General features: G+C 44.6%; 3 protein-coding genes and 2 long non-coding RNA genes across 16 annotated transcripts; 3 read left to right on the top strand and 2 right to left on the bottom strand.

Moving 5' to 3' along the window:
- Positions 1-223: 223 nt before the first annotated feature.
- Positions 224-9,248, top strand: gtf3c2 (general transcription factor IIIC, polypeptide 2, beta). Of its 4 annotated transcripts, XM_085937740.1 has the most exons (21): positions 245-299; positions 946-1,043; positions 1,380-1,472; positions 1,661-2,120; positions 2,333-2,457; positions 2,525-2,703; positions 2,787-2,860; positions 2,932-3,009; positions 3,094-3,192; positions 3,266-3,493; positions 3,593-3,704; positions 3,775-3,892; positions 5,136-5,167; positions 5,233-5,362; positions 5,446-5,590; positions 5,667-5,828; positions 5,918-5,996; positions 6,069-6,200; positions 6,329-6,541; positions 6,640-6,741; positions 7,390-9,247. In XM_085937740.1, exons 3-21 carry the CDS (start codon positions 1,430-1,432, stop codon positions 7,612-7,614), a joined length of 2,736 nt encoding a protein of 911 aa, XP_085793866.1. In that variant the 5' UTR covers positions 245-299; positions 946-1,043; positions 1,380-1,429; the 3' UTR covers positions 7,615-9,247. The 4 variants fall into 4 exon arrangements, with proteins under 4 accessions (XP_085793868.1, XP_085793867.1, XP_085793869.1 ...); XM_085937742.1 differs by having other exon boundaries at positions 224-1,043; positions 2,525-2,646; positions 7,390-9,248; XM_085937741.1 differs by having other exon boundaries at positions 224-1,043; positions 5,924-5,996; positions 7,390-9,248.
- Positions 9,249-9,250: 2 nt separating this feature from the next.
- Positions 9,251-10,898, bottom strand: slc30a2 (solute carrier family 30 member 2). Its single transcript, XM_085937748.1, has 7 exons — positions 10,865-10,898; positions 10,631-10,777; positions 10,403-10,556; positions 10,037-10,253; positions 9,747-9,852; positions 9,519-9,653; positions 9,251-9,433 (listed from the first exon to the last, which is right to left on the bottom strand). Exons 1-7 carry the CDS (start codon positions 10,881-10,883, stop codon positions 9,288-9,290), a joined length of 924 nt encoding a protein of 307 aa, XP_085793874.1. The 5' UTR covers positions 10,884-10,898; the 3' UTR covers positions 9,251-9,287.
- Positions 9,400-20,415, top strand: LOC147042226 (uridine-cytidine kinase-like 1). Its single transcript, XM_085937745.1, has 18 exons — positions 9,400-9,415; positions 9,529-9,663; positions 10,597-11,103; positions 14,445-14,547; positions 15,156-15,358; positions 15,604-15,710; positions 15,843-16,013; positions 16,805-16,876; positions 17,312-17,501; positions 17,566-17,627; positions 17,982-17,998; positions 18,381-18,479; positions 18,563-18,656; positions 18,748-18,810; positions 18,897-19,019; positions 19,089-19,196; positions 19,275-19,431; positions 19,514-20,415. Exons 4-18 carry the CDS (start codon positions 14,447-14,449, stop codon positions 19,588-19,590), a joined length of 1,644 nt encoding a protein of 547 aa, XP_085793871.1. The 5' UTR covers positions 9,400-9,415; positions 9,529-9,663; positions 10,597-11,103; positions 14,445-14,446; the 3' UTR covers positions 19,591-20,415.
- A 201-nt stretch (positions 20,416-20,616) lies between these two features.
- LOC147042224 (uncharacterized) lies at positions 20,617-25,538 on the bottom strand. Of its 3 annotated transcripts, XR_015069023.1 has the most exons (5): positions 25,195-25,538; positions 23,419-23,645; positions 22,661-22,734; positions 22,381-22,450; positions 20,617-22,156 (listed from the first exon to the last, which is right to left on the bottom strand). It is a non-coding gene; the product is annotated as an uncharacterized LOC147042224 (long non-coding RNA). The 3 variants fall into 3 exon arrangements; XR_015069021.1 differs by having other exon boundaries at positions 20,617-22,450; positions 25,195-25,537; XR_015069022.1 differs by having other exon boundaries at positions 20,618-22,450; positions 23,419-23,642; positions 25,195-25,536.
- Positions 21,618-23,656, top strand: LOC147042225 (uncharacterized). 7 transcript variants are annotated; one of them, XR_015069018.1, is made up of 11 exons: positions 21,618-21,847; positions 21,937-21,962; positions 22,053-22,096; positions 22,267-22,316; positions 22,393-22,453; positions 22,529-22,617; positions 22,696-22,747; positions 22,967-23,019; positions 23,071-23,181; positions 23,256-23,364; positions 23,434-23,656. It is a non-coding gene; the product is annotated as an uncharacterized LOC147042225 (long non-coding RNA). The 7 variants fall into 7 exon arrangements; XR_015069015.1 differs by having other exon boundaries at positions 21,618-21,851; XR_015069017.1 differs by having other exon boundaries at positions 22,053-22,316.
- Positions 25,539-25,842: the final 304 nt, after the last annotated feature.

Below are 25,842 nucleotides of genomic sequence, written 5' to 3'. Positions count from 1 at the left end.
ATGGTGGACCACCACCCCCATCATCATCATCTTTCACAGATGCAGCGCCCTTTCACGCTTCTGTGTACACCTGTGGAGCGTTCATCCCGGCCCGCGTGGCTGGTCGATGACGCGAGGGCCGAGCAGGCCCCCATTGAGTTGGAGGAGGCCGACAAGATGGCGGAGGGGGAGCGCAAGGACGGCTTCCAGCCGACACCAAGCGGCGTGTTGATGGAGTGAGAGACAATCGGACGGAATGGAGTTTCACACGGAGGCCTTCAAAAGACAAAAACTGGCTTGATAAATCCAGGAAAGTGCAGGTGAGCTGAGAAGGAAGGTGAGAGATTGTTCTATGTACAAATGTGTTCATGTATGTTACCCTTGTGTTTACCTACTTGCTGTAAATACTTCAGCTCAAACTTATGTGCCTCTCAGTATGGAGAAAATGGTCATTTAACTTTCGACAAGAGACACACTTAGTCGATTGAGTTTCCTGTGCTATTGCGTGTTTTATACTTGCCATGTGATACTTTTTGCTTGGCCGCTGTTCAAACATGTCATTAAATACTATCAACCAAATTCAGAATCAGCACAAAAATTCCATCTAAAAAAAGTTCCTTTGCATCACAAAATCAATAAAAAATTGTACAAAAATAAAATAAAAATTGACCTGTCTTGACCTACATATCCACCAGTGGGTGTCTGATGTGTGCGCATGCGCATTGTCTCGCCACGCGTGAAAGGGCTGCAGTCCTCCTCTCGGTTGATAGGGGGCGACGTGAGCAGCCCCCTCTCCCACTACAATAAACATGGCGGACTTGAGGCAGCTGAGCACGAATGTGAATCAAAACAAGTGCTGACATTGCGTATTTCCCTACGAAAAACTCATTTGTCTCAGTGTCAGACCCAATGCGGTTGTTGCCAAAATATTTCCAGATCTATTTGCTACGCTCTATTTTCCGGCAGGGGGACTCGAACTCACATGTTCAGATTCGATCATCGTGGACTCGAACGCGGATAGTCAGCCTTCGCCACCTAAAAGGGGCGGTCAATGTGTCTACCAGGTGAGCTTTTAACTAAATCTCGGTTCGTCTGGTATGAATATCAACTTGCATTGATTTTCAAATGTTCTGCATTTTAAATGATATTGACGACGGCCCGGCAAGCTGTCACCAAGTTAGCATTAGCCTAATGATGCTAACTCCATTTGCGTGACAGGACATGCCTGACAGGAAGTGTAAGTTAGATACAAAATTACAGTTAAAATCCAAAACTATACTTGTTAGGTTCATTGAAGACTCGTGAATTGTGGGCTCTGTAAAGTTTGCATCAATATCTGTCGTGTAATAAATGATTGTGTATGTGTGAAATAATGTGTTACTGACTTGTTTTCAATGGAGCTGGACAGCCAACGTGACAAGACACACATGACGGAACGTCTGAGAAGATAATGTTCAAGGAAAGGGTGCCAGATGTTGATGACCCTGAGCAAGGTTTGTATATTCAACCACAATTTGCTATTTTCCTTTTCAAAAGAATGAGATAGCTCAAAATGAAGTGGGTTATTTCACCTTTGCTGAGTGTGCAGTTCCTCCAGACCCAAAGTCAATTTCCATCATTTATGTGCCCTTAAAACATGGAATTGAATGTACAAAATAGAATGACAAAGTTTATCTAACAGGTCAAGAGTTGCCGTCTAAGCCCTTCGATTTAACACCCACCTCCAGAGGTCGGCAACGTAAAAGGAACACTAGATTACTTGACTATTACACCTACGAAACAAATGAGGACCCAAAAGATGAGGAAGTGCTGGCGAGGAAGCCCCCGGCAAAGGTGGCGGCAACAACTCCCAAGAACACGCCTGCCGAGCGACGACGACGTCCGAGAAAAAAATCGCTGGCGGGTACAGAAGTCTCCGCATCGCCTCACGTGGCCAACGGGGACGTCTCGACCCATACGAAAAATTCCCCATCGCCTGTCACTGAGGGGTCTTTGGAGAATGGGATGCCGAAGCCAAAGAGGAAGTACGTGAAAAAGCAGAAAGTGAATGTAGAGACTGTCGCACCAAGTGAGACGATTAAAGAAGAAGAACCTGAGGTGCTGTCACCGGGAGGCCGCCCAAGGAGGGGTGCTGCTAAAATGTGAGTCACGCGATAACTGAGAGCAAAAACATGGCGCTGTTATGTTATTATAAAAATTGGTCGAGAACGTTTTTTTTTTTTTTTTTTTTTACATTGGGGTAAATAAAAAGCCTTGTCGGTTTTAACTGATTGGCGACCTTTTTGACTGAAATGAATTATATGAGGATTCATTCAATTCAGACCTTCTACTTGTCACTTCAAAAACATTTTAGGGCAATGAAGTTCCTCCACGCAATGGTAAACGAGGAAACCAATTCTTCCCTTGACGGTCCAAACGCCGCCATCCCCAAGCCAGCATTGGAAACCACGAAGGAAAAAAGTCCTCAAGAGACAAAAGGTACAGCGAGATAATACTGCGAGCCACGTACATTTTCATAAGCAAATGTAATTTGATCCTCAACCAGGCCGCGGAGGCAGAAAGAGAAAATATCTGGATGGTGACGCTGGCGAAGACAAGGACTTTGTTCCCGAGCTCGCGGAAGCCGAGGCATCTGGGGAGGAAGACCAGGAAGAGCTGGATGTGGAGGTGGATGAAGACGACTTGAGCGACTCTGAATATCAAACAGAAAAATACAGTTGCAGTGTTAGTGCCTTTGTTCTACCTCCACCTTAAGACGGGAACCGACCATATTCGGGACTAATTTTAAAAAAAAAATTCTCCTCCAGACTGTTCGTGTCCTCCAAGTTCCCGCCCTCTTGTCTGGCGCCATTTTGGAAACCGTCAAAACTCACAAGAATTTGTAAGTCTTGCGTGGATGTTCTCATTTTTGCTGAGCAGTTTTGTACCTAAAAAGTATATTTTGTTTCACAGTCGTGACATGCAACTCTGTAACTGGGTGTTTCCGGAGTGGCTGCCCTCCTCCAGCGTCTGGCATGGCGTGCCCTCCAGGTGCTTCCCTTCATCGTACCACAGCAGCCATCTTGTCACCCCTCGCAGTCTGTAAAAGTAACGTTAGCGTGTGTTTTTCCGCAGTCAACTGGAGTCCTATCTACCTCAGGAGTGTCTCTCGGCTGCTTTCAAAGTGTCCAGGGACGGTTGCGGAAATGATACGCCGCCGCGGAGACTCAACAGGTACAAACATACTCTCGATTTCCGTGTGAATCGGATCAGAACTACTGCTTACTATTGCTACACTTTGGTGCAGGTTTGAATCGCTACCCGCCCACACGCAATGCTGGGACATGCATTTGTTCACCGGCGGGCCGGTGTGGGCCATGGAGTGGTGCCCAACGCCAGACGGTGCGGTGGCTTCGCAGTACCTGGCCGTTGCCTGCCACAAGGACATGGAGGAGCAACACTACTTTCACAAAACCTATTCTGGACCGGCATTGGTTCAACTGTGGGACGTGGGTACACTGGAGTACAACACCAGGTCTGCATTTTTATCCACTTTCATCCAGCTACGATGACCTTCAAAAAAGGCTCTGGATTTAGACGACAAAAATCTTGGTAACTTCATGTTCCTCTGCAGGCCAGACTCCCAGCCTAGCCTGGCATATGGGCTGGCCCTGGACAAAGGTTTTATCTGGCACCTGAAGTGGTGTCCATCAGGTGGTTGGGAGTTGCCTACCTCCCAGAAAAAGGTCAGAGGAGGTTTTATCCCCACATATCATAATGTAACACTGTATTAACTCGTGATTTTTTTTTTCCAAGGCTCCTCTGATGCCGAGACTCGGTCTTCTGGCCGTTGCTACATCCACGAGTGTGGTGACCATCTACAGCCTGCCCCATCCCGATGCCCTGCGCGCTAGCCAAAAGCACCCAGACTCTGGTAAAATCAGCAAAACTTGATTTCCACCCCACAAATACTGCAGTACATCTTTTTGTCCAGCAAAGGGCAGTGTTGCCACACTTAGAGTCCACAAATTCCCGCAGTCAGCCCCTCAAAATGTTTTTTTGTTACCTCCTAGCATATATGAAGATTAGATATGTTCATCATCAATCACAGGCAAGGATCGCTGTCAAGTCAAACCACTTGCAACTGCCCACATCTTCCATTAACTGACCCGCTTCGGGGGGGCGTCACACACTATTTAACGTCTTATCTATTGAACGGTGTGCCGGCCTACTCGCTTTTAGTGTGATGACGGCGCCTGCGGTGGCGTCGCCTCGGCGTCATATAACCTCGGCGACGTAGATAAATGACTCGCACACATGTCAACCTATGCTGGGTCTGTGTGTCAGAGATAATCGGATGAAACCAGCAGAGCTTCCAAGCAGTCACATCACACTTCCACAAAAGTCCCACAAGCCCTCCTTGTGTGATTCAAAACAGAGAAGCAGTGCTACACTTTGAAAAATCAAAGTCTGACATTTCTCAACTCACACCCTCCCGCCTATATCACTCCACCCTTCTCACCCTGTACGCCATGGCCTTTACTTTCCATTTTATTTCGTAGAAATGGGTCATTGAACGACTCCATCAGCTCGCCGCGTCCAAGCATAACTTGCGCGCATTAGTTAGACTCCATAAACACACACACAGAATATAACACGCGACTGAATTAATGTGGTGTGCGTTATAGCAAATGTATGCTTTGGTGAACAGACGTTGCTTGAGGACATCTTGAAAAAGAAAAAAATTCCAGGGAAGCATCCCAGATTTTAGCGGTTGTACTGAAGGCAAAAGAGCAGAAGTGATGCTAACAGCAACTCATTACAAATGCTCTTGTCCCATGAATGAATGAGGCGTGAAAGAGAAGAGGAAGAGGAGGTGGAAACAGCGAGGGGGAGGTGTAAAAGACAAAAGGTGCTCGGCAGCTCGGGAGTAATTGACTGTTCCTATTTCTCCCCCATCAGAGCGAGGATCTATAATTGAAATGACAAAGAAGATGCATTACACAGCTGGTTGTTAGCGTGGCAAAGCTGTGAAATTGACACCGCTCCTCTCGCTTATCCCGTCAGTCAGTTTGAACCAACAGACAAGTCCAAAACATGGCTGAGTTTAGAAAGGGGGAAAAAATCGAATAGTATGTTTTTCTCCACATGACTAAATGTGATTTTTAACTCGGCAGGCGACGCCAGCCAGTCACCGAGCATTTACAAGGTGAGTGAGTGCTCTCTTGTTTTTTGACGCCCTTTACTTAATGGTCCTCCGGTTCTTCCCTGCAGCCTCAACCTGTGGTCACCCTGAAGCTGGGCTCCTTGAAGGCTCCTCCCCCGGAGAGCAGTGGCCAGGTTCTGTCCATGGACTGGCTTCCCGTCAAACCGCACGACATCATCGCCATCGGCTTCTACAACGGTACCTTTTTTCACACTTGTATGGAAAAATATTCAGTTTTTTTGGTTTTTTTTTAATGTGAAATGTGTCTTCTCTCATTAAAGGCTTGGTAGGTCTGTGGGATCTGAACACCAAATCTCCATATTTACGCATCCAAGAGTCACATGACCCTCCCAGCTTGCTGCCGTACAAATGTTTCCTCGCTCACGAGCACGCCGTGCGAGCGCTTACGTTCTGTTCCGCCAGCAGGTAAGACGTCTCGCCCGCCGTCAAACCTTCTGAGTGTGAAAAAGCTCTCAAAAATCCACGTTGTCTTTTGCGGCAGACATTTTGTGGCAACGGCCGGGGAGGACCGCCTCCTGAAGACGTGGGATCTGCGCAGGCTTTACGGGCCAGTCACGGTGCAGAAACGTTCGTTGATTAATGAGATCTGCTGGCCCGCCAATGCACCAGGACTTCTTTGGGCCCAGGATTCCGTCTTTGCAGCGTAACACACTCATTTTCCCTTGAATATTAATTTCTGGGATGTTCGACTCATGTTTATTTGGATATGTTTTGTTTTTTTTTCTCCTCCAGCAACAGTGGAAATGGAGTCCATTACTCAGACCACCAAATGCAGGCTTACTTTGCCGTACCCAGGCTGACCACCATTTGGGTCTGTCGCCGTATTCATATTTCATTTGGTCCACGTCTCGATGCAGATCCGTGACTTCCTCTCTCGTCGCAGTCCGCCTCCTACTCTGATTGGTTCCACGGTTTTCTGACGTCAGACATGATCGGCGATGTCATCTTGTGCATGTTGCCACCCTTGTTAGACGGCGTTCCTCAGTATATCAAAAAAACAGTGGAGAGGAGATTTGTAAGTTTATCTGTGATGTTGGAAAAACGTATTCAAACTTTTTTCATACTTGGAAGATATTTAAACGTTTGAAGACACGATTTGAAAAATATTCCTTAGCAACTGTTAACACACTTCTGTCTCCTCAGCCTGTCTACATGACGTCGATGGAGCTGCACGACGCCGCCGAAGAGGCGAAGGAGGAGGAACAGGAAATGTGCAAAGAGGAGAGGAAGGAGGATGATGAAGCAGAGGAAGGAACGAGTGGCGGCGGCGGGAAGGCTGAGACCAGAGCGCATTACTATGAGTCGTACAAAGAGACACAGAGGAAATACTATCTTCACTACGCTGACAACAACCTGGTAGGCAATGTTAAAAAAAAAAAGTGCTGACTGATTTTAATAAAACTGCCAAGTTGAGTGTTCAAAATGACTAACAAGAGTTGTTTGGTCTCTTGCAGAAGTTATTTACCAAATACGGACGCTTGTGGAAGAGGATGAAAGCCACAGAGTTCACCAATAAGCTGGACTTAGATCTGATGCCTTTGGCCTCACTGCAAAAGGTAAACACACACAAACACACGCACACACTGCGCAACAGCACACGAAAAGATCAAGTCCACAACGAGTGATGGACCAAGAGCCTCCTCGTCCTCCCGGTGCGCGCGTGCCTGTGTGTAATGATGTGTAAAATAAGAAAAATGTCGCCTAGGGTTGAAGGCGGCGGTGGCCGCTCAGGCTTTCAATGAGTTTAGTTTGAAGAGAAGAGGAGGAGGAGGAGGAGGAGAGGCGCGACGGGGCGGGGCGGTGATGATAGACAACTCGGCGGTGCAAAATGCTGCAGGGTTTTGTCTTAAAAAAGGATTCGACAGAAGAGGCGAAAGCAGGACTTCTTTTTTTTCCACAATAAAAATGCGCTGGAGGGGACCATAAAAAGATGCAAGCAAACGTCTCAATGCAAAAATTTCATTTGGTCACAAAAATTTGTGCTGAGTTGCGGTTTAAAAAAAAAAAGAAAAAAGATCACATCAAAAATTGTATAAAATTAGAATAATATTGAGAATAACTACAAGTGACCAAATGGGAGCTTGCACAGCATGGCAGAATTTTGTGGAATATTTATGGGTTGAAATTTGCTCCCGTCGCTTTTGCATCTCTTCAAAACTCGTCCCTGCCCGTCCCCGTCCACGTCCCCCCTCACTTCCATTCAGGTGCGTCTCAGTCCAAACCTGAGCTGCCACATGTGGATGGCATCAGGGGGACAAGCTGGCCTGGTCCGCCTACATTGCATCAGGGGAATGAACAACAAAGGCGTGCAAAACTTCATCCGCCGGGCCTGCAGTGGGCCCCTGGAGGTCTCCCCATATGACCCCCAAGACGTGCCTCAGGATGTCCACTCAGAGACCTCCCAAGACATTCCCCAGGTGGCCCCCTAGGACACTAAGATGTCCTCCAGGATTCCATAAGACCACGACAAATTGTTTCTGTCGTTTTAAGCCCATTACAGCGAGTCTAAATATTTAAAAAAAAAAAAAAAAAAGGGTTTTGTTGACGACTTGAATTACGGAATTACTTGAACGCACCTTTATTTGGCCAATGTTGTATATTTTTAAATAGAAAATAGCTTCATTATCACAAATATGTTATGTACAGAATCTATTTGCATTTCTAGTCAAATGCTGTTTGAAATTATAGCGTTTCTTATGGAAAACAAACTGTAAATATGTTGCCCTTTTCTATTCTATTCATTATTTTGATGAATAAATAAAGTCCATTTTGAACATTGGCTCATTGTTGTTGACACCTCGTTACTATTCATTTGGGTCTTGGCTCAATGTTTGTATTTTTTTTTTTCTTTCCCCCAGAGTTTAAAAGATTTCATTTCGTCGTCTTGTGCAATGTTATACAAGTTATACAAAAGACAACACACAAACGTTCCACATGGACAGAGGGTTGAAAGTGTATTTACGCATGTAGACAAAATATTTACACAGAGAACACGGCACGGAGCATTCACAAAAATTGGAAACGTTACATTCACAAAATGTGTGTGTCATATTTCAGGAATTTTCCCCGCCCGTCTGTGTGATTGGCACTTGAGCACAACATACAGACAGACTCACAGCTGACGAGCATGCAAGCATAGAAATGATCAATTTGAACAACCACACAGCTCATTGTTTTGAAGTCAGAAGAAAGAAATGAATGTGGTCGGACATCTTGGAACAGCGGGATGTACCATTCATTGTGTGGTCAAAAAGGGAATGTGCGAGCTTTATCGATTTGATTCTATATATATATATTTTTTTTTAAATGAAGATGATTTTTGCATTGTTTTAATCGATCACACAAACAAACACACAACATGCAGTGAACACAAGACGACAAACAACTGACAAACCTCAATTGCACTTGTGGACAAACATTTCACGTTTCATGACACAAAAATGGACATTTGATTCGGTTCACCACTCCAACATGAATAATCTCATTTTGATTGTATTATAACTAATATCATTTTATAAACAAAGTTGGAAGCCATTTTACTGGTGTACCTAATGAAGTGTCTCGGTTGTTTGACCTCAAAATGGAGCTTTAATTGCTTTTGGTGTTTTTTTTTTAACATACTTTAATGAAATGCAGCCCTTTTATAGGAAAAAAAAAAAAAGCAAATCAACCGTGTCATGACGATTAGCAATCATATTAAATATTTTTTTACGATAAATGGCAGTGGCTTTGTCTTCCCTTCAGACAAGTTAGGCAGTGAGTTTAAGCAGTTGTGATCAGAACTTACTGATCCATAGCGATTACGATACTTTCCAAGTATCACAACGATTTATGGTCAGGAATATTAATCGGCACTGATGACTGCATTGGAATAGTCTTGTATTAAAAAAATAATTGGACCCACGTAATCAATGACATCAGCACCATAATAATAGGTGTCAGCAATATTTTTTTTTTAAACGGTCGTGCAAACAACACAGTACGTTGCGTTAAACATCTAGGGACTCTTTTGGTTTCGACGTCGGTGGACATTCTGCAGTTTGAGAGCTTTGTGTCATGAATTGGCGGAGATGTTTTTTTTTTTTTTTTCAGAAGGCGGGGGTCAGTCTGAAGGGTCCTCACAGAGTCGGCAGTTCAGCATGTCGCTGTGGTAGCGTTCCACCTGAATGGTGACGCCGTGGAAGCCGAACTTGGCGCGGAGAAGCTCCGAGGCCTCCTGCAGGACCGATTGTGAGTCGGCGTCTTCGTCTGGATGGCCGCGGCACAACAGACACGGTTCGGTATGTTAACGCTCGTCTCTCATTTTGCTTTGACGCCGATTGTTACTATTTACCGACAGCCAGGTGTACGGAAGCCAGCGTCTGTCCCAGCGTGAGCGCCCAGAGGTGCAGCGAGTGGACCGAGCGGACCGACTCCACCGACAGCAGAACTTCCTTCACTGACTTAAACTCGATGCCTTTGGGAGAACCTGCAAGAAGGTAAATTTGCTTCTTGGCTTTGTGGGCTCTTCTTACGTGTACAATTGACTTAAGCAAAAGTGTGTAAGAGACAAGCTGTCTACCTTCCATGAGTACCCTGAAGACATCTTTGAGGATGGTGACAGTAGTGCACAGAACAAAAATGGAGAAGAGGAACGTGCAGATGGGATCGACCACTTTGTACTCAGGCTGCCAGTGACGCACACACACAAAAAAAAAAAATAATATTGTCAGCTAATTAGACCACATGTTAATCACAATCATTGTTTGGATCATTATTTTCGTTTGAATAATGACTGAAGGCGCCACGATTAATTTAGTGATCCATTTATAGCCGACTGATGACAGGGAAAAAAAACAAAAATGGTCTGACCCGAAAGTAGATGACAGTGGCGGCCACCATGACGCCGACGCTTTGCAGCAGGTCTCCGACCACGTGGATGAACGCCGCCCGGACGCTGGTGCTGCCGTGGGCGCCGCCCAAGAGGCCGTGGCTGTGATGGGCCTGGGGGCTTTGGGCCTCGTCGATGTGCTGGTAGCCGCGGCCGTGGGCGTGGAAGGTGGTGGAGTGATGTAGGATGTACGCCATGCTGAGGAAGATGAGCAAAAACACAAAAGATCTCACCGGCTGGACCAGTGCATGCCGAAGCAACAGGTGGCGCTGTAACTGTTTAGAGCGGTGACTATCCTGTACAATAGTTGTATGCAATTCATTTTCCAAAGTGACTCGGAAACTCACAAGATGTTGACGATGACCGCAAAGGCGGATGTGATCAGCATCACGTAACCCTCGATCTCGTAGTCGTTGCGTACGATCCTCTCGGTGGCCAAGTAGACCAGCACGCCCGTCACCATCCAGATGGAAATGACGGATAAAAATGCACCCAGAATCTCTAGGCATGACCAAGACGGTAAAGAAAATGTCCTCATCAGGGTTAACGTGAGCTGGAGTCGGTGGCGATCTCACCTGAGCGGTGCCATCCGAAGGTCATGTTCTTGGTGGCGGGTCTGGAGGAAATCCACAAGGAGAAGATGCTAACCAGCATGCTGCCCAGGTCAGTCAAGAGGTGGGCCGCGTCAGTCATGATGGCCAAGCTGTGAGCAAGGTAGCCTCCTGAAAACACACACACACACACACACATCTTCGGATCTGGCTATGAAGAAGTGGCAAGGACACAATTTCTTATTGTACGGTCTTTACCAATGATTTCCCCAATCATAAAGACGAGGCATACTGCAGATGCGATGTATAGTTTCTTTTTCGCCAACATGGAGTCTTCTCCGCCGGGGGCCACTGCAACCGCGCGGTGGTGGCAGTGGCCACCGGCCAGCCGCTTGGGATCCACGTTGCCCGCCACGCCGCCATTCTTGAGAGGGAAGTCAGAGAAGCGCTCGCTTGGGTCCGGGAAGGAACTGCACAATGATTGATCGCTTTATTTAGTAGGTTGGACTTCAAAGTACATTCATATTGATATTTTATTTATATTCATTTCAATGTAACTCTAACTTCGGCACTCCATCCACAAAGTGTTAAGTGTACAACACACACACACACACACATTGCTGTGTGTGTATTAGGGGTGGGATGTTGATGGGCTAGAGGTTTCATGGTGATGAATGATATGTTTAATGAGGCGGAATAAATCTCATTTGGACTCACTTGAGAGAACCACATACACACACACACACACACACACACACACACACACACACACACACACACACACACACACACATTTAATGTCACACAGGAGCGCCACGATTTTACACACACACGCACACACAATTGGTGTTGTCCTCTATTTTTGTCCAATTCTGCTAAAAGCAAAATTCCTGCGATATACTTCATGTCACTGCGTATTCCGTAAACTGTTCCTAACAAAGTGGTGCCTTGAGATTTCATTCATAAGAGGCTTCAAACTGTTTAATGCCACCCCAAGCCGAAATTTACAATCAAACCAAAATAAAACAGAGAATAACACATAGAAACAACCAAACAATGTTGCTTAATGCTAACTTTTAGCATTAAGAGATGCATTTTAGGACACAAATGGTAGAGCAACACATGAAAATAGATATTGTAACAATATTTAAGTGCATATTTCTTTATCCTCTCTCAAAACATACTTTTATTACAGCATCGTTGTCATTTACAATTATACTGCCTCCTTGTGGCCAAAAGGGGCACGCCAGAAGGAGCAGAATAATTAGATCGAGTTCATCAAATAAAGATGCACAAACTATTCAGTTGTGCCATGAGTCTATTTTGTATGTTTCTCTATATCATAAAGTTCTAAATTTCCTCAGCATAAACAACTTTTTAGGCAGGTAGGAATGAATGAATAGCATTTCATGCCTCCTCTTTCTCTCTCTCTCACACACTCAGGAAATTTAATTCAAAACATTTGGTAATATATTGTAATAACGTGGTGTTCTAGACTTCAGAGAAGACGTTTGCCAATTTTCCCCAAGCAGCCAAATGGACTCATCATAATATGGTATGCTAATGATGAAAATATTTGTCTCTATATTTTGCTGCAGGGGATTTATTATTGGAGCCGCAACGTTGCAGGTTTCTGGAAGTACGCTAGTTATGTATTTCCCTTTTAAAACGGCTCATAATAATCATCCAAATGTAAAAAGTGCAAAGGAGATTTAATTCAAAAATAAAAGGAATAGCACAGCATTTCTGCTCAGGAGAGCAAAAAAAGTGCAGCAGTCAGTCAAGGCAGCAAGTGCGCGCCGTGCGCGTTGCAAATGGTGCATGAAATGTGGTGCCAGATGCACCTCGCGTGCGTGCGTGCGTACGTGCACGCGCACGTATGCACATGTCTCACAGTCTCGTCATTTTTTAAATCAGTGAAAATGAAGCGATGCAGAATAGCAGTTTTATTTTTTAATGCAAATGTACCGTCAGCACGTTATAATTAATAAACGTGATTTTTCTCTTTTAATGTACAATTACTGCAGATTCAAAAGGCCACAGTGCGATGGTGAAGGCCCATTTTATCTGTTAAAAGGAAGAAAAAAAACAACAACGTGTATTTTCTTGCGTTAAAAATGATTAGGCCTATTTCTGTTGTGCATTTTTCTAAATCATGCTAAAAAAAATATTCGATAGAATGACCACAACTGGAATTCTCACGATTAATCCTTGCAGCAAATCACTATTTTACAATCTAATGAATACAATTAATAACCTTTTTATTTTATTTAGTGCTCGATTTCAATCAGAAGTGAGAATTAATATTTCCATAAAAACTAAATGATCTCATATGGTCACACGGTAAATTATAAGTAACATTTTAGCCTTATAATTTCCCTCTATTTATGCTTTTTGGGGTTTTTTGTTTTTGTTTTGCTTACATACTTTCTCAGTCAGGTGTGCCCAACGATGTACCATTTGTCACGCAGCGTGCAAAACGAACGCGCAACCGGGCGTAAAAAAGCGCGTGCCTGCGTATGTTCTGTCTCTCACCTGTGCACGCGCTCGCAATACGTCTTGTGGTTTTTGTCGTGGATCAGCTGAGACTTCTCCGAACTTGACGCTTTTACATCCATGGGGCTGCGGGGTTGTTCTGGCGAAAGGGAGATGGTCCTTAAGTGCTCAACGACAAAGTCAGTAGCTGTGCAGGCAGGGGCAAGTCCTCGTGGAGCTACAGAAAGCGTGCAGCAGAAAAAGCTTCATTGCTGAGTTTTGGTTGGAGGAGGAGGCGCACGCAGAAGGGGAGGTTTTGTTTTTTTATGTTGATTATTTTTCATAAATTGGGCTGCAGTTAACCCATAAGCCCATAAGAAAGCACAATGCTCACTGCGGGCATCTGGACGCGACTAAGTCTTGCCTCAGTGCTGCGCAGCATGTCCAATAGCGCGCGAGCAGACATTCTATTGGCAATACAGGCCACGTTTTATATTTATATATGATATATTACATGTATTTATTCATACAAAAATAATCTAACGCGATGTAGATGCCAATGTTACCTCTATAAAACAATTCTTAACTAATATTTCTTCAATCAACAACTGACATATTAGGGGAAGTCAGCAATAGAATCCATAGTTGTTATTGCTGCGTACACGTGACGTTTATTATGGTTGCAATAAATGTAAACGTATTTTTTTTATTGCTTTATGTACTGTGTACATACACCTCGTTGGCAGTTTTAATTAAAAGTCAACTGAAGTTATTATGCGAGTTAAAGCACGATTGATGGTAAAAGTAGATTTGCATATATATATAGGCTAGCAGTAGGAAATGTCGAAGAGTCAATGTACTGTTTTTTTATTCACTTTATATTTAGTTTTTTTTTACTGTAAATGTTGTGTCTTTATTTCATGTGTTCCAATTCATTTTGATAGCTATGCAAAGCACGTTGTGTGCTGAATAAATTAAACTTGCTTGTGGATAATTCCATAATTGTCTAAAAAAAAAAAAAAACACTAAATTGGTGCAATCGAACGTAGCATAAATGACATCGGAGGAGTTTGCGGATGGTCCGTTCAGGGCCACTGGGGTAAATTGTACAATTTATATCTTCAGTACAACCACCTGTTGAAACTCACATTTTTATGTTAAGTGTAAGTCATATATCTCGAGTTAATAATAAAAAACAAATATACATATTTTTTTCCGTATGTGATTAAAAGTCCACGAAAAGGGTTCTCTCAATGTTCTCCAAAGTAGGATTAATGCCCACGACACTTGAAGTACGCTACGTCTCTACGCGCTAATACGTCATGACGTCATCTGTGTTTGTGTTCCGCGCCGTTTTGTGCAGAAATGAACATGAACTCCACGTTGGACGACACAGAACCGGAAAAGCTGTTTCCTCCCTCCGATGGCGTGAAAGCCTCTGACAGAAGCATGTCTGGCTCCGACAGGTAGTGTGGGAAACGTGACTAGTGTTAGTACCGGGTTGTGACGCCGAAATAGAGCGCAAATGGCTAGCTAGGCGTGGGGAGTTAGCAGGCTAACGTGGCTGGCTAGCCCCTGTATCTTCTGCCGCGTGATGACAGCCTTACTCATGCGACTTGCGGCCCCAGCTGTCAACTGCCTCCTGGGCAACGTTGCGTATTCCTGGGGAGGGTCGGCCCATTCTACCACCCTCTCCCTCAAACGCACCGACAGCAGAAATACTGTGGAGATTTTTTATTTTATTTTGAAAGGACAGAGATCCTCGAGTAAACGGAGTTCCTGTCTTGTCTCCACAGGAACAGCAGCAGGAGGTCCCACAAAGTTTTCAATTATGATCATCAAAAGTATTTTTTTTTTAATGCAATTTTAAATAAAGTCGAAGCCTTTGTGGAACCTGAAGTTGCACAATTGATCCAAATAAAAATGCCTGCAAAGGAGCAGTGTGGGGTTTCTCTGAGCACATTTGGCAGATCTGATGGCAGAAAGATTCAGTGCAGCCTCATCTCTTCTGCATACACCTGCATTTTCAATAGAAAAGTCACGTTTTTGTCTTTGCATTGTGTCAAAACATCAGTGGGAGTGGTGACGATTCCCTGGACGGCTGCGTCCCTCGCTGCTGTCCCCTGACACCGTCGTTGTCACCCCAAAAACGCACCAGCAACCAGTCCCAAACGGAGCCCCCGTTGCTGAGGACCAGCAAGAGGACCATCTACACGGCCGGCAGGCCCCCCTGGTATAACCTCACCGGCACCACGTTCAAGGAGGCCTTTGTTATTGGTGAGAAAATGGCGATTAAAAATATCCTCATGCTAAGCGCAGTGTGAAAGGGTTTGAATGTATTAAAGAATATTCTCCAGTGGCGTCTTGTGGTTCTCCACCCTCGCCCCCCTCCCTCCCTCCCTCAAGCTGTGTGCATACGTTTAAGCACATTATATACGTTTATGGTTGATTTTTCTTCAGCTGCTGGGGTTGTTTTACTGTTGATCAGCGAGTAAAACCAACCGTAGTGGTTCTTCCCTCAGGTCTATGTGGAGGAAGTGCGTCTGGGAAAACAACAGTCGCCAACAAAATCATTGAGGCGCTCGACGTTCCTTGGGTTGTTTTGCTTTCCATGGACTCCTTCTACAAGGTACTCCATGAGCGGCGTGTAGTAATGACAAAAGTCTACACACCCCTCTCCCAATGCTATGTTGTGACAAAGAATTAAATGTAGTCAGCACACAAGTAGACCCCAAATAAGTCATTTGTGTTGTTCGACAAGGTCCTGAACAAAGAAGAGCAGGAGCTAGCGGCGAAGAACGAGTACAATTTCGACCACCCCGACGCCTTCGACTTTGAGCTGCTGGTCGGCGTCCTGCGAAAGCTTAAGAAAGGAAAAAGCATCAAAGTCCCCGTGTACGACTTCACGTCTCACTGCAGACGCAAAGAATGGGTGAGCGTCCCACCGACGGCGGTTTTCCCAGTGAGCCGCTAACCGTGTGCTGAACGTTAGCGCAAAGCCCCTCTGTCACTCGCACGCAGGCAGGCAGTCGGGAATCAATCCGGCTGCGACGACTCTTTATTTCTTGCCGATGTAATTTCATGGCTGAAAGGCACAAAGCCTCATGGGAAATGGCCTGTCCACACACACACACACACACACACAAAAATCCTTTTACGGGCGTTTTGCACCGGCTGCTGGTAATTAAAAGCTTGAAACAACCCCCCATCTCTCCCCTCAAGGATGCCACTCGTTTTTTTTCCCCCTCCTTCTTCATTTAGGCTCCTTCGGGAACCTCAGTCGTGGTTCAGGCGGTCGCACTTGAACGAAATCTGGTGTGAGGAGAGGGCACACGCGCACACACAAAACCAAGCGGTCGATAAACACTCTTGGGTTTCTTTACAATTGGCATAAAGCGCCGGCTGCTTCGCGGCCGGCTCGGCTGCTTCGCGTCGTCGGTCAGCTTTATCGACTCCCGCGCGACACTGATGGAGAAGCTGGCTCTTGGCGGCCATACACCTTGTCCACCATTTTCTCTTCGGAGCTACAGTGTGTTGTTTGTGCAGCAAAACACTTGATTTCGTCTTATTCACGCCATTCTTTTTCGTCTCAAAGGAAGCATGAAATGATTTTGAAAGACAATTTATCTGCTTGAGTTCGACTTGCTAACTTACTACAAACTGATTTGCAGTCTTAAGTGTCCAATATTCACAATTTGTTTTTTTTATTTGATTTTTTTTCAGAAAACTGTGTACGGGGCCAATGTTGTCATCTTTGAGGGCATCCTGGCTTTCGCCAACAAGGAACTGCTTAAGGTTGGTCTTTTTTTTTTTTTGTCGCAAAACACAGTGTCCAGCCACACCGCATTGGGTGTGTGTGTGTGTGTGCGTGTGTGCGTGTGTGTGTGTGTGTGTGTGTGTGCGCGCGCGCTTTGCCGGCCTTATCGCCACGGTCCAGCGCACAGTGTCCCATGGGATGCTCCTCCATCGCAGTTAATAACGACCCGTGTCTGGGCGGTGACGAATGGCGTTCAGTGAACATGGGTGCTGACTAGTCACAACGATGGCAGTGCAATGATATGCTAATGAGGCGCACTGCTGGGAGATAGCCTACAGTCTCTCAGATCACTTTATTAGGTACACTCGCATCCTCTCGTGTGATTTGAGGGACCCGGACGAGTCGACACTTATCCACACCACAAGCAGAAATATGATATGAATGTATGTCAAATCTTTTGTTTTGCGGTCCAGCTGCTGGACATGAAGGTCTTTGTGGACACCGACTCGGACATCCGGCTCACGCGGCGGTTGAAGCGGGACGTGTCGCAGCGCGGCCGCGACATCGGCGGCATCATCAAGCAGTACAACAAGTTCGTCAAGCCGGCCTTCGAGCAGTACATCGAGCCCACCGTGCAGCTCGCGGACATCGTGGTGCCCCGAGGTCGGCTCGAGCGTTTTGACTCTCGTCGAAAACGAACGCTGAGATGAGACGCCGTTTGTAACAGGTGGCGACAACTTTGTGGCGCTGGATTTGATCGTGCAGCACGTACACAGTCAGCTGGAGAAGGTAATGTCAATTGTCATTTTTAATCGATAAATAATTCAATGAGCTATTATTACTACATCACTGCAACAAATATTACAGGGCACGTGATGATGGAAATGCTCGGTGGCCTGATTAAATAGCAAGACACAACACACCCCAACCCCCTCACGGATGAATCGTCCACACACACACACACACACACACACACACACACACACACACACACACACACACACACACACACACACACACACACACCTCAGGCAGCTTGTTCGCAACTTATTGCTGGTGACTTAACCTTCCTGCTTGTGTGTGTGTGTGTGTGTGTGTCCTTGTATGTGCACGTCGCTCCTGACCCTGCTGCGACCACCCCAGCGTGAAATCACCGTGAGGTACAGATCTTTTCCATTCAAGTTAAAAGCTTTCAAATGAAGCTCATTCAGATTTCAAACAGACCTCGGCTCCATCACAGCTGCTATTTGATTGACTTTCTCCTTCCTCTTCTCCTGTCCTCTCTTATAAGACATTTTTTCGTGCATTTTTAGAGCTTCTTGGTTGTCTATGGCATCCTTTTGGCTAAAAAAAAAAAAAAAATTGCAATAAAACCGACTGTATGAAAGGATTGCATTTAAAGAGCCACAGCGACACCTGCTGGCAAGAAAAGAATAAAGCACTACCAGATTTAAATTCCCATGGGGAAAAAAGTATCAAATACATTTTAAATAAAAAAAATAGTTGACTGAATGCTAATGACAACCTAAATGTGTTTTTCAGGTCCGCCCTGGCGTCGGCTCACCAAGGTCAGCCTCTGCCCGACACTTTGAGCGTCCTGAAGAGCTCGCCGCAGGTGCGCGGCATGCACACCATCATCAGGTAGCTAGCTAGCATAAAAGGGTAAATGAACGACCATCTCTGTTTTTCTCTTTTACTACCACCTCCTGTGATCTCTTCATTAGAAACAGAGAGACCAACCGTGACGAGTTTGTCTTCTACTCCAAAAGATTAATGCGACTCCTGATCGAGCACGCTCTCTCTTTCCTGCCCCTCAAGGTTCGTGTTTGTTTTCCAAAGTGACCGCATTGGGCCGTTTAGCAGAAGTGATAAGAACTACTGTTTTTTTGTTGTTGTTGTTGTTCTCCAGCCCACATCTGTGGAGACGCCTCAGGGAAGCGTCTACCACGGCAGGAGACTCAGCGGTAAAAGAGTAAGTCGCTTTTCTTATCTTCAAATTTGCCATCCACGAGATTTGCTACGTATTCAACTCAGACTTATCGTTGTGTTGTTGTTCAGATAACAGGCGTGTCCATCCTAAGAGCGGGCGAAACCATGGAGCAGGCGCTCACGGCTGTTTGCAAAGACATCCGACTGGGCAAAATCCTCATTCAGACCAACCACGACACGGGCGAACCTGAGGTAAAGCGCCGTGACGTCCTCCCTCCGTTGTGAAATGATGAAACGAATGATTCAAAACATCCAATTCAGCTCCACTACTTACGGCTGCCTAAAGACATCAGCGAGGACTTTGTCATCCTGATGGACAGCACCGTGTCCACTGGCGCCGCAGCCCTCATGGCCATCAGAGTTCTGCTGGTGAGTTTGCCGAGTGTTGTTCAAACTCCGTTGCTCAGGCATGAGAAAGTCCGATATTTTGCCTATGTATGGCGAAAGGACCACGACGTGGCGGAGGACAAGATCTTCTTGCTTTCTCTACTCATGGCGGAGATGGGCGTCCACTCGGTGGCTTACGCCTTCCCCAAAGTGCGCATCATCACCACCGCGGTGGACAAAGAGGTCAACGAAAAGTTCCACATCATCCCCGGCATCGGTGAGAGATAATAATAAAAAAAAAAAAAGATACATTAAGAGTTGTTTGCATGATTTCAAAGTGTCCCGTTTCTCTTTGAAAGGTAATTTTGGCGATCGCTACTTTGGCACCGACGCCCCTTCAGACTGGTGCGAAAGTGACGACGGGATGGACTTGTGACGGAGCCGAAAACCAAATCACAGAGCTTCCCAGGTTTTCACTACTTGAAGAGCTTCCTCAAAGAATTATGAATTATTTGTACTTGAATTACAAAACAATTTGTTTGTACTTTTAACATTCCGTATGCATTTTATGGTGCCTTTCATTATATTGTAACCTTTATTACATTCTTTGAGCAAGTAGTTACAAAATTGCAATTTTTATTATTTCATCCCCATCGACATTGAGCCAAAATAGCAAAAAGACTTCTCAAATGTTCTATTCTCCACGAGTTGGAATTCCAACATCTTGCGGCCACATTTGCTGCCATTTTGAATATATTAATTTATTGAAAAATCAACTGACTGTGACTTTTTACAGCCAAGTGTTACTCAACCAGTGTTACATTTTATATGATGGTTGTTGTTGTTTTTTTTTTTGTGAGAACACAAAGATATGAGAGGCTGTATTCCATATGCTCTGCTCCACTGGACCAAAGCGCACTTGAAGGGAAGTCTGAATATTAAGTAAAATAAAATCTTTGTTTTTCACATTTTTAGTTGTCTTTTAAACTTCATCACATGCTCAGACTACAAATGAATTTTGGCTTTGCAATGTGCAGTACTGTCCACCAGTGGGCGATGTACTCGGTGGCTCGTCTTAATCCAGCGGAAGTGACGAAGAAGGCTTGACGTGGACTTGAATGATGTGCATTCCAATTCTTTTAAGTGAACTGAATCATTAGAATCAGTTCACTCAAAAGATTCGTTCAAACGAATTGTTCAAGGAATGTTGTCCAATATATCTACTGCAATTAGATTGCTGGTTTGAAATGTACTTTTATGATTATTTTAATAAACATGTATTGTTGAAACTTGTCTGGTGTTTTATTCCTTGTTTTTATTTTGGGCATGAAAACAAAAATCATTTGGTAAACTGCTTCATATGATAATATGTGTATTTGTTTTATGTTGTGTCATATGTGTTGGTGTCCCCCAAAATAAAAAGCAAGTAGTCAAATACATATTCTTGACACGTACTAAAAAATGCAAAGTTATTAGGTACACCTGAAATGGTGGTGTACCTAATGGAGTGTCCAGTGACGTCACTGATCAACCATGGTCCGACCATGGTTCGAGCCCCACATGAAGCAGACTTTGAGCTAAAGTGTGAATAGTGGCAGACTCGAGTTCTCCCTCGCATAAGGTAAAAGTTTGGAGCAATACACCACAGAATGTTCTGTCAAGATTTATTAATTTAGCATGAGCAAATTCACATTTTAAAGTACACTACCCAAAAAAATAAGGCGAGTTTCGCTGGCAAAATGGCAGAGTGGTTTATAACTTTACCCGGTGTTCGGGAGACCATGGTTCGAGCCCCACAAGAAGCAGACTTTGAGCTAAAGAGTGAATAGCATGAGACTCGTACTCGGTTCTCCCGAACATAAGGCAAAAGCTTTGACCATTTGACCACTGATCTTTCAACACGTGAACGTGATTTAGTCTTTATATCTACTATTTAAAACATATACTATAAATACATAACAAAACTCGGAAAATTTCAACACCAAAATGGCAGAATGGTTAAAGACTTGGGTTGGTGTCCAGCAGCCTCGGGTTCGAGACTCATCTTTGCAGCTTTTGCAAATAAAGTAGAGTGCTACATAAGATTCGAACTCGCCTCTCCCACACTCAAGGGACAAGCTCAAACCATTCGGCCATTGGAGATCTTACAAATCAATGTTAAATGTTTGTAATTGAAGGTTACTCTGAACTTTTCCTAAAGCTAGCTTCATGATTTTGGATAATAGAAATAATTCCTAGCTCATTATTCAACGGACAATGGTCGAGGGGATAATACCATCGACTCCCAATAGTGCAGTGCTGGTTCGAGCCCCAGCTCCTCCAATCTTGGAGGACTTTCTCCCGCTTAACTGAGTGCCTGTTTTTTTTTTGGCCCCTCCCCTTCTGATGACGTCATCACAAAAAGACTATAAAATGCGTCACAAACGCGACGCTCGTTCTCACTCTCTCCTCTGACAGCGAGCGAGCGCCACGCTGCTCTGGTCCACCTGCCGCGCCGGCTGCACGACAGCGTTTAAAAGTGACAAGGTAGGTGTTCAACGTTTGCTAACATTTTCAAACTAAAAGCTTTTGCTCTCTTACAGTTAACTTGTACTTTGGGCGAGCTGAAAGGTTTGCAGAAGCTAGCGTTAGCAATTAACTTCTTCAACGACCACCAAAACGCATTTGTTTGGCGTGCAACCAAACAATTGACGGTGGGTAAGTACATCTACATTTTGAAAACTCAAGCATGCACGCACCGTGTGGAAAGAGCACTAACGCCTTTTTTTGCTCAAACATTTAGCAACGTCTGGACGACAGCGCCGGAAGGTAAGTAGACAAAGCAGCGTTTGCATAAATCCACCAGAGAATAAATGACTCCAATATTTTTGGTGCTAATTTTCTGCTTTCTCTCTGCAGGTGGCAATCGTTAAAACGACCCAGTCATGGCCGACGGACTTTCTGTGAGTTTTGAAGTCAATCGACTGCTTCTGATTGTCTTATTTCTGTCCACAGGCCTGCATCTGGAACAGAGGGAGCAGACTGACTGCAAATTGGCAAAAAGATTTTTATTAGCAAGGCATCTTATCAAATTGACTCAAGCAAACATTTGTTCTTTTTCTTTTGTCTGCAGAGTCCAAGATGGCCGCCTTGCAGTCGAATGGCTTCATGAGACACTTGCAGGTCTAATCTTGCCCAATTTGCTTGTTAAGCTAAAAATGTAAAAGCTGAATGGTTGTAACATTACCGTGTCTTTCAGATCAGCAAGCTGTGGTTGGAGAGACGTCCAGCCGTCCAGCGCTGCCCTCCATTCCTCACTGGTGAAACACGCACGCGTTCAATTGTTTGACACGTGTCAAACATTTCAGCATGTTCTTCCTCCTTTTGTCCAATAGGTGGTGCCAAAAGACCTAGTTTCTGCAGCATGGATCTACAAGGTTTTGAACCTGTGGCATGATCAACTTCTTGACCGAAGTGCTGATAGGTGACAACTTACTACAAACTTGGCATTGTTTAAAAGCACTTACCTGTTTATTTTTTTTATGCCTCCCTCTTCCTGCAGATCACTTTCCAGTAAGAATGCAGTTGGAAAATCAGCCACCTGTTGGCCAAAGGTAAGCATTACAAAACTATGCCAAGGTTCCTTAAGGCCGCCTCCATTTTCAGAGTTGACGCTCAAATAAAATGTATTAAATGGCAGCTTGATGTGTGCAGGTGTCCACCCTGGAGAGTTAACACATTTGAGGAATTCTGCCTGTGCATCAGCGACTGGCCGCTTCCAGTCTATAGTTAAGAATAACACCAGTAATGTCAATGTTCCATTGTCTTTCCAGGCAGAGGTGCCAAATCCAGGTCCAGAAAGTGCTGCCTGAAAAGCCCTCTGCTGGTAAGAAGCAAAGTAATGATATCTAGGCAAACCTGTTCCAAATTTAAATAGTTGTGTCCAGGGTAGAGCATCAAGGACCTGCTCGCAGCGGAAGCTGAGGACCAGAGCAAAGCCGCAGACCAGCAGCACTAAAGTTTCCTTATTACTAAGGCAACCTGAGAAGTGAGGCACTTTTAAATACTCCTCATTGCACAAGCTTGTCTATTCCAGTAATGTTTTTCCCTATTTTCTGACAGGCACCAAGGAACAAATCAGCTTCCCTGGTCATGCAGCAAGGCACAAATCTGTTTACTGGTCATGCAGCCTGCAATACTATCTGCTATGGACAACTCTACTTGCGCACTGGTACATTTCATGTCAGATTTTCTGCACAAAAGGTTGACTTGGCTTTTTACTTACCAATCTTTGCCTCAGGTCCAGGCATGGAGTAACACTCGTACCGTTGGCTGACTACTCGTCCCTCTGGCTGACCACTTCACCACTTGTCCCTCTGGCTGACCACTTCACCACTCGTCCCTCTGTCCGACAACTTGACCACTCGTCCCTCTGGCTGACCACTTCTCCACTCGGCAACGAGCAGACTGCTATCCCACTTGTTACTTCGTTATGATTGAATGTTTACTCTGCTAAAGAAATAAATCTATTACAAATAACACAAACTTTCAACTCCTTTTCAAACAAAACAAATATTTTCTTCCCAATAATTTTTTTTTTCCCCACCCAAAAAAATTTATGGTTTTTTTTTTTTATTTTTTTTTACGGATTTTTTCAGGTGAATTTTTTTGACGAATGGGGCGGGATTAAAGCAGGAATACTGCTTTACGATTGGCTGAGAGCTCCAAAAGTGGGTGGAGCAATGAGAATGAGAAGCTGTGGTTGGCTGAAATGTGGGCGGGGATATGCAAATGAGGTGCTATGTGATTGGTCTGATTACGAGTGGGCGTGGTCTCATTAAAATGGAGCAATTTGATTGGTCAGATGTGCAAAATGGAGCATTTTGATTGGCTGTCCAAAAGTGGGCGTGGTTATGCAAATTTGTGGAGAGACGTGATTGGCCAGGCTGAATTTGGGTGGAGGTAGGAGGCGGGCAAAGTGGCACTTAGGTTTTGGAAGGCTCTTTTCAGCTTTGAGTTGAGTGTTTGCCTTCAGCCACTGAACAGAGCCAAGTGTTTGACTGCTTCTCTCTGTCTTCACACGAGTCAAGCAGTCACTTTGACTCATGTGGAGACAGACAGAGAGAGAGAAGCAGTCAGAGACTTGGCTCTGTTGCAGTGACGCTCACCTCAAGGCTGAAAACATAGTAGTGGACAGACACTTAGCTTTTCAAACAGTACTTTGCAGTCAATGCAGTGACCAGCAAGCATGAAAGACTTCAACTGAGCACATTTGCTCATAAATCACAAAGACTCGCATTCCACTTGAACAATTTATTGAGTAGAAAAGCAGTTTGAAAAGGCCCTGCCAGCCTGCAAAGAAGCAGCTTAAGTGCTTGAGGAGCTCGCCATGTCACTTACTTCTCGTGGCAGGCACGAGGGGAAAGGTGAGCACATGCAAACATCTGGGACAAAACCTAAGTGGCAGCCAGGTACTCCACAGTACCACCACCACCACACACTTTTGGACAAGTTTTTCCATGACACTGACGCAAACCAAGTTAGTTAAATAGATGTTTCTGACTAACTTGGTTTGCATCAATGTCATGAAAAAACACATCCAGACGAGTGTGATGATGATATTGTGCAGTAGCTGGCACTTGGGCTTTGTGAGAGATGTCAGCTGCTTGCATGTGCTCACCTTCTTCCTGGTGTGCCATGACAAGATGACATCAGCTCCTCAAGCACATAACACTCTCAACTAACTAACACAATTTTTTTCTTCTGTTTTAGATTGAAGTCATCATTTTAGAAGAACAAAGTTCACTTTTCATGTGTGCCAACTATGATCAGAAATAGACTTTTTAAGTTCAAATGCATTTTTCAAAACTATACTTCTTACATTGACATGTCACTTGAACCATTGTAGAGCAATTATTTTGTTTCTTTTCACTGTGGCCCAAATAATCATCAGGACATGATTCATTTGGAAAATGACCAATTCAAATGTCCTTTGATAACATATATGACACGCCCTTCTACATTTCGGATTAGGAGGCAAACAAAATGGGGAGGTACCTACCTTTGGAGATATGCAGATAGACGACCAGCAGCCGACGTGGAGCCTCCAGTCTTCAAGTTTGGACATGGAAAAACAACGTTCAAGTCAAACGCTGATTGATTGACAGCCAAGTGAGTGCTACTTGTGGCTGTGCTAGCTAACGCTCCACCTCTTGTTTGACGAGAACCAGCGAGTTTTCACTGACCTAACGACTAACAAATCTTCTCCTTTCATGTTACTGTTTACATGTACGCATTTACATACATACAGCAAATCCAGAGCTTGGAAAAAGTTGACATGACTCACTCGAAAGCCCAAATGGTAACAACCTGAAGAGCTAGCTAGCTTGCTGCTCGCTGAATCGGAAGTATACGGTAAGCGAGAAAGCTCAATTCAAGTCACACAAAAGCGCGTTTTCGGCAACGTGCACAAAAGACACTCCCACATCATGCATACGACACTCGATTCAAGATTGTGTCTTTCAAGAATCCAAACTACACGGTTAGTGTGGAATAGAAGTTTGTTATTTCTTTAATCAACTATAATAGTCATGGCCTGTGCTCATATATTTTTGCATGAACATCACCTTGTTCAAAGAACAAAAGCAACACAATGCATGAACTCACAACAAATGACATACCAGGAAATCAGTGTGACTTCTGAGTCATT

This window comes from Syngnathus leptorhynchus, chromosome 18, assembly GCF_054491065.1.
Source record: "Syngnathus leptorhynchus isolate UIUO chromosome 18, UIUO_Slep, whole genome shotgun sequence".
Classification (NCBI taxonomy): domain Eukaryota; kingdom Metazoa; phylum Chordata; class Actinopteri; order Syngnathiformes; family Syngnathidae; genus Syngnathus; species Syngnathus leptorhynchus.
This window is presented reverse-complemented; position numbering and strand designations above follow the sequence as displayed.

Bases quoted from the DNA above. Each gene is read 5' to 3' on its own strand.
- slc30a2 (XM_085937748.1), bottom strand. The intron at 10,254-10,402 runs GTGAGTTTCCGA...CATCTTCCTCAG, and splicing joins GCGGTCATCGTCAACATCTT to CATGGCGTACATCCTACATC. The intron at 9,654-9,746 runs GTAGACAGCTTG...ACCTTCTTGCAG, and splicing joins CTTCAGGGTACTCATGGAAG to GTTCTCCCAAAGGCATCGAG.
- LOC147042226 (XM_085937745.1), top strand. From the start codon at position 14,447: ATGAACATGAACTCCACGTTGGACGACACAGAACCGGAAAAGCTGTTT. The intron at 16,014-16,804 runs GTGAGCGTCCCA...ATTTTTTTTCAG, and splicing joins ACTGCAGACGCAAAGAATGG to AAAACTGTGTACGGGGCCAA. The intron at 18,657-18,747 runs GTTCGTGTTTGT...GTTGTTCTCCAG, and splicing joins TCTCTTTCCTGCCCCTCAAG to CCCACATCTGTGGAGACGCC.
- gtf3c2 (XM_085937740.1), top strand. From the start codon at position 1,430: ATGTTCAAGGAAAGGGTGCCAGATGTTGATGACCCTGAGCAAG. The intron at 1,473-1,660 runs GTTTGTATATTC...TTTATCTAACAG, and splicing joins TGTTGATGACCCTGAGCAAG to GTCAAGAGTTGCCGTCTAAG. The intron at 2,458-2,524 runs GTACAGCGAGAT...ATCCTCAACCAG, and splicing joins AAGTCCTCAAGAGACAAAAG to GCCGCGGAGGCAGAAAGAGA.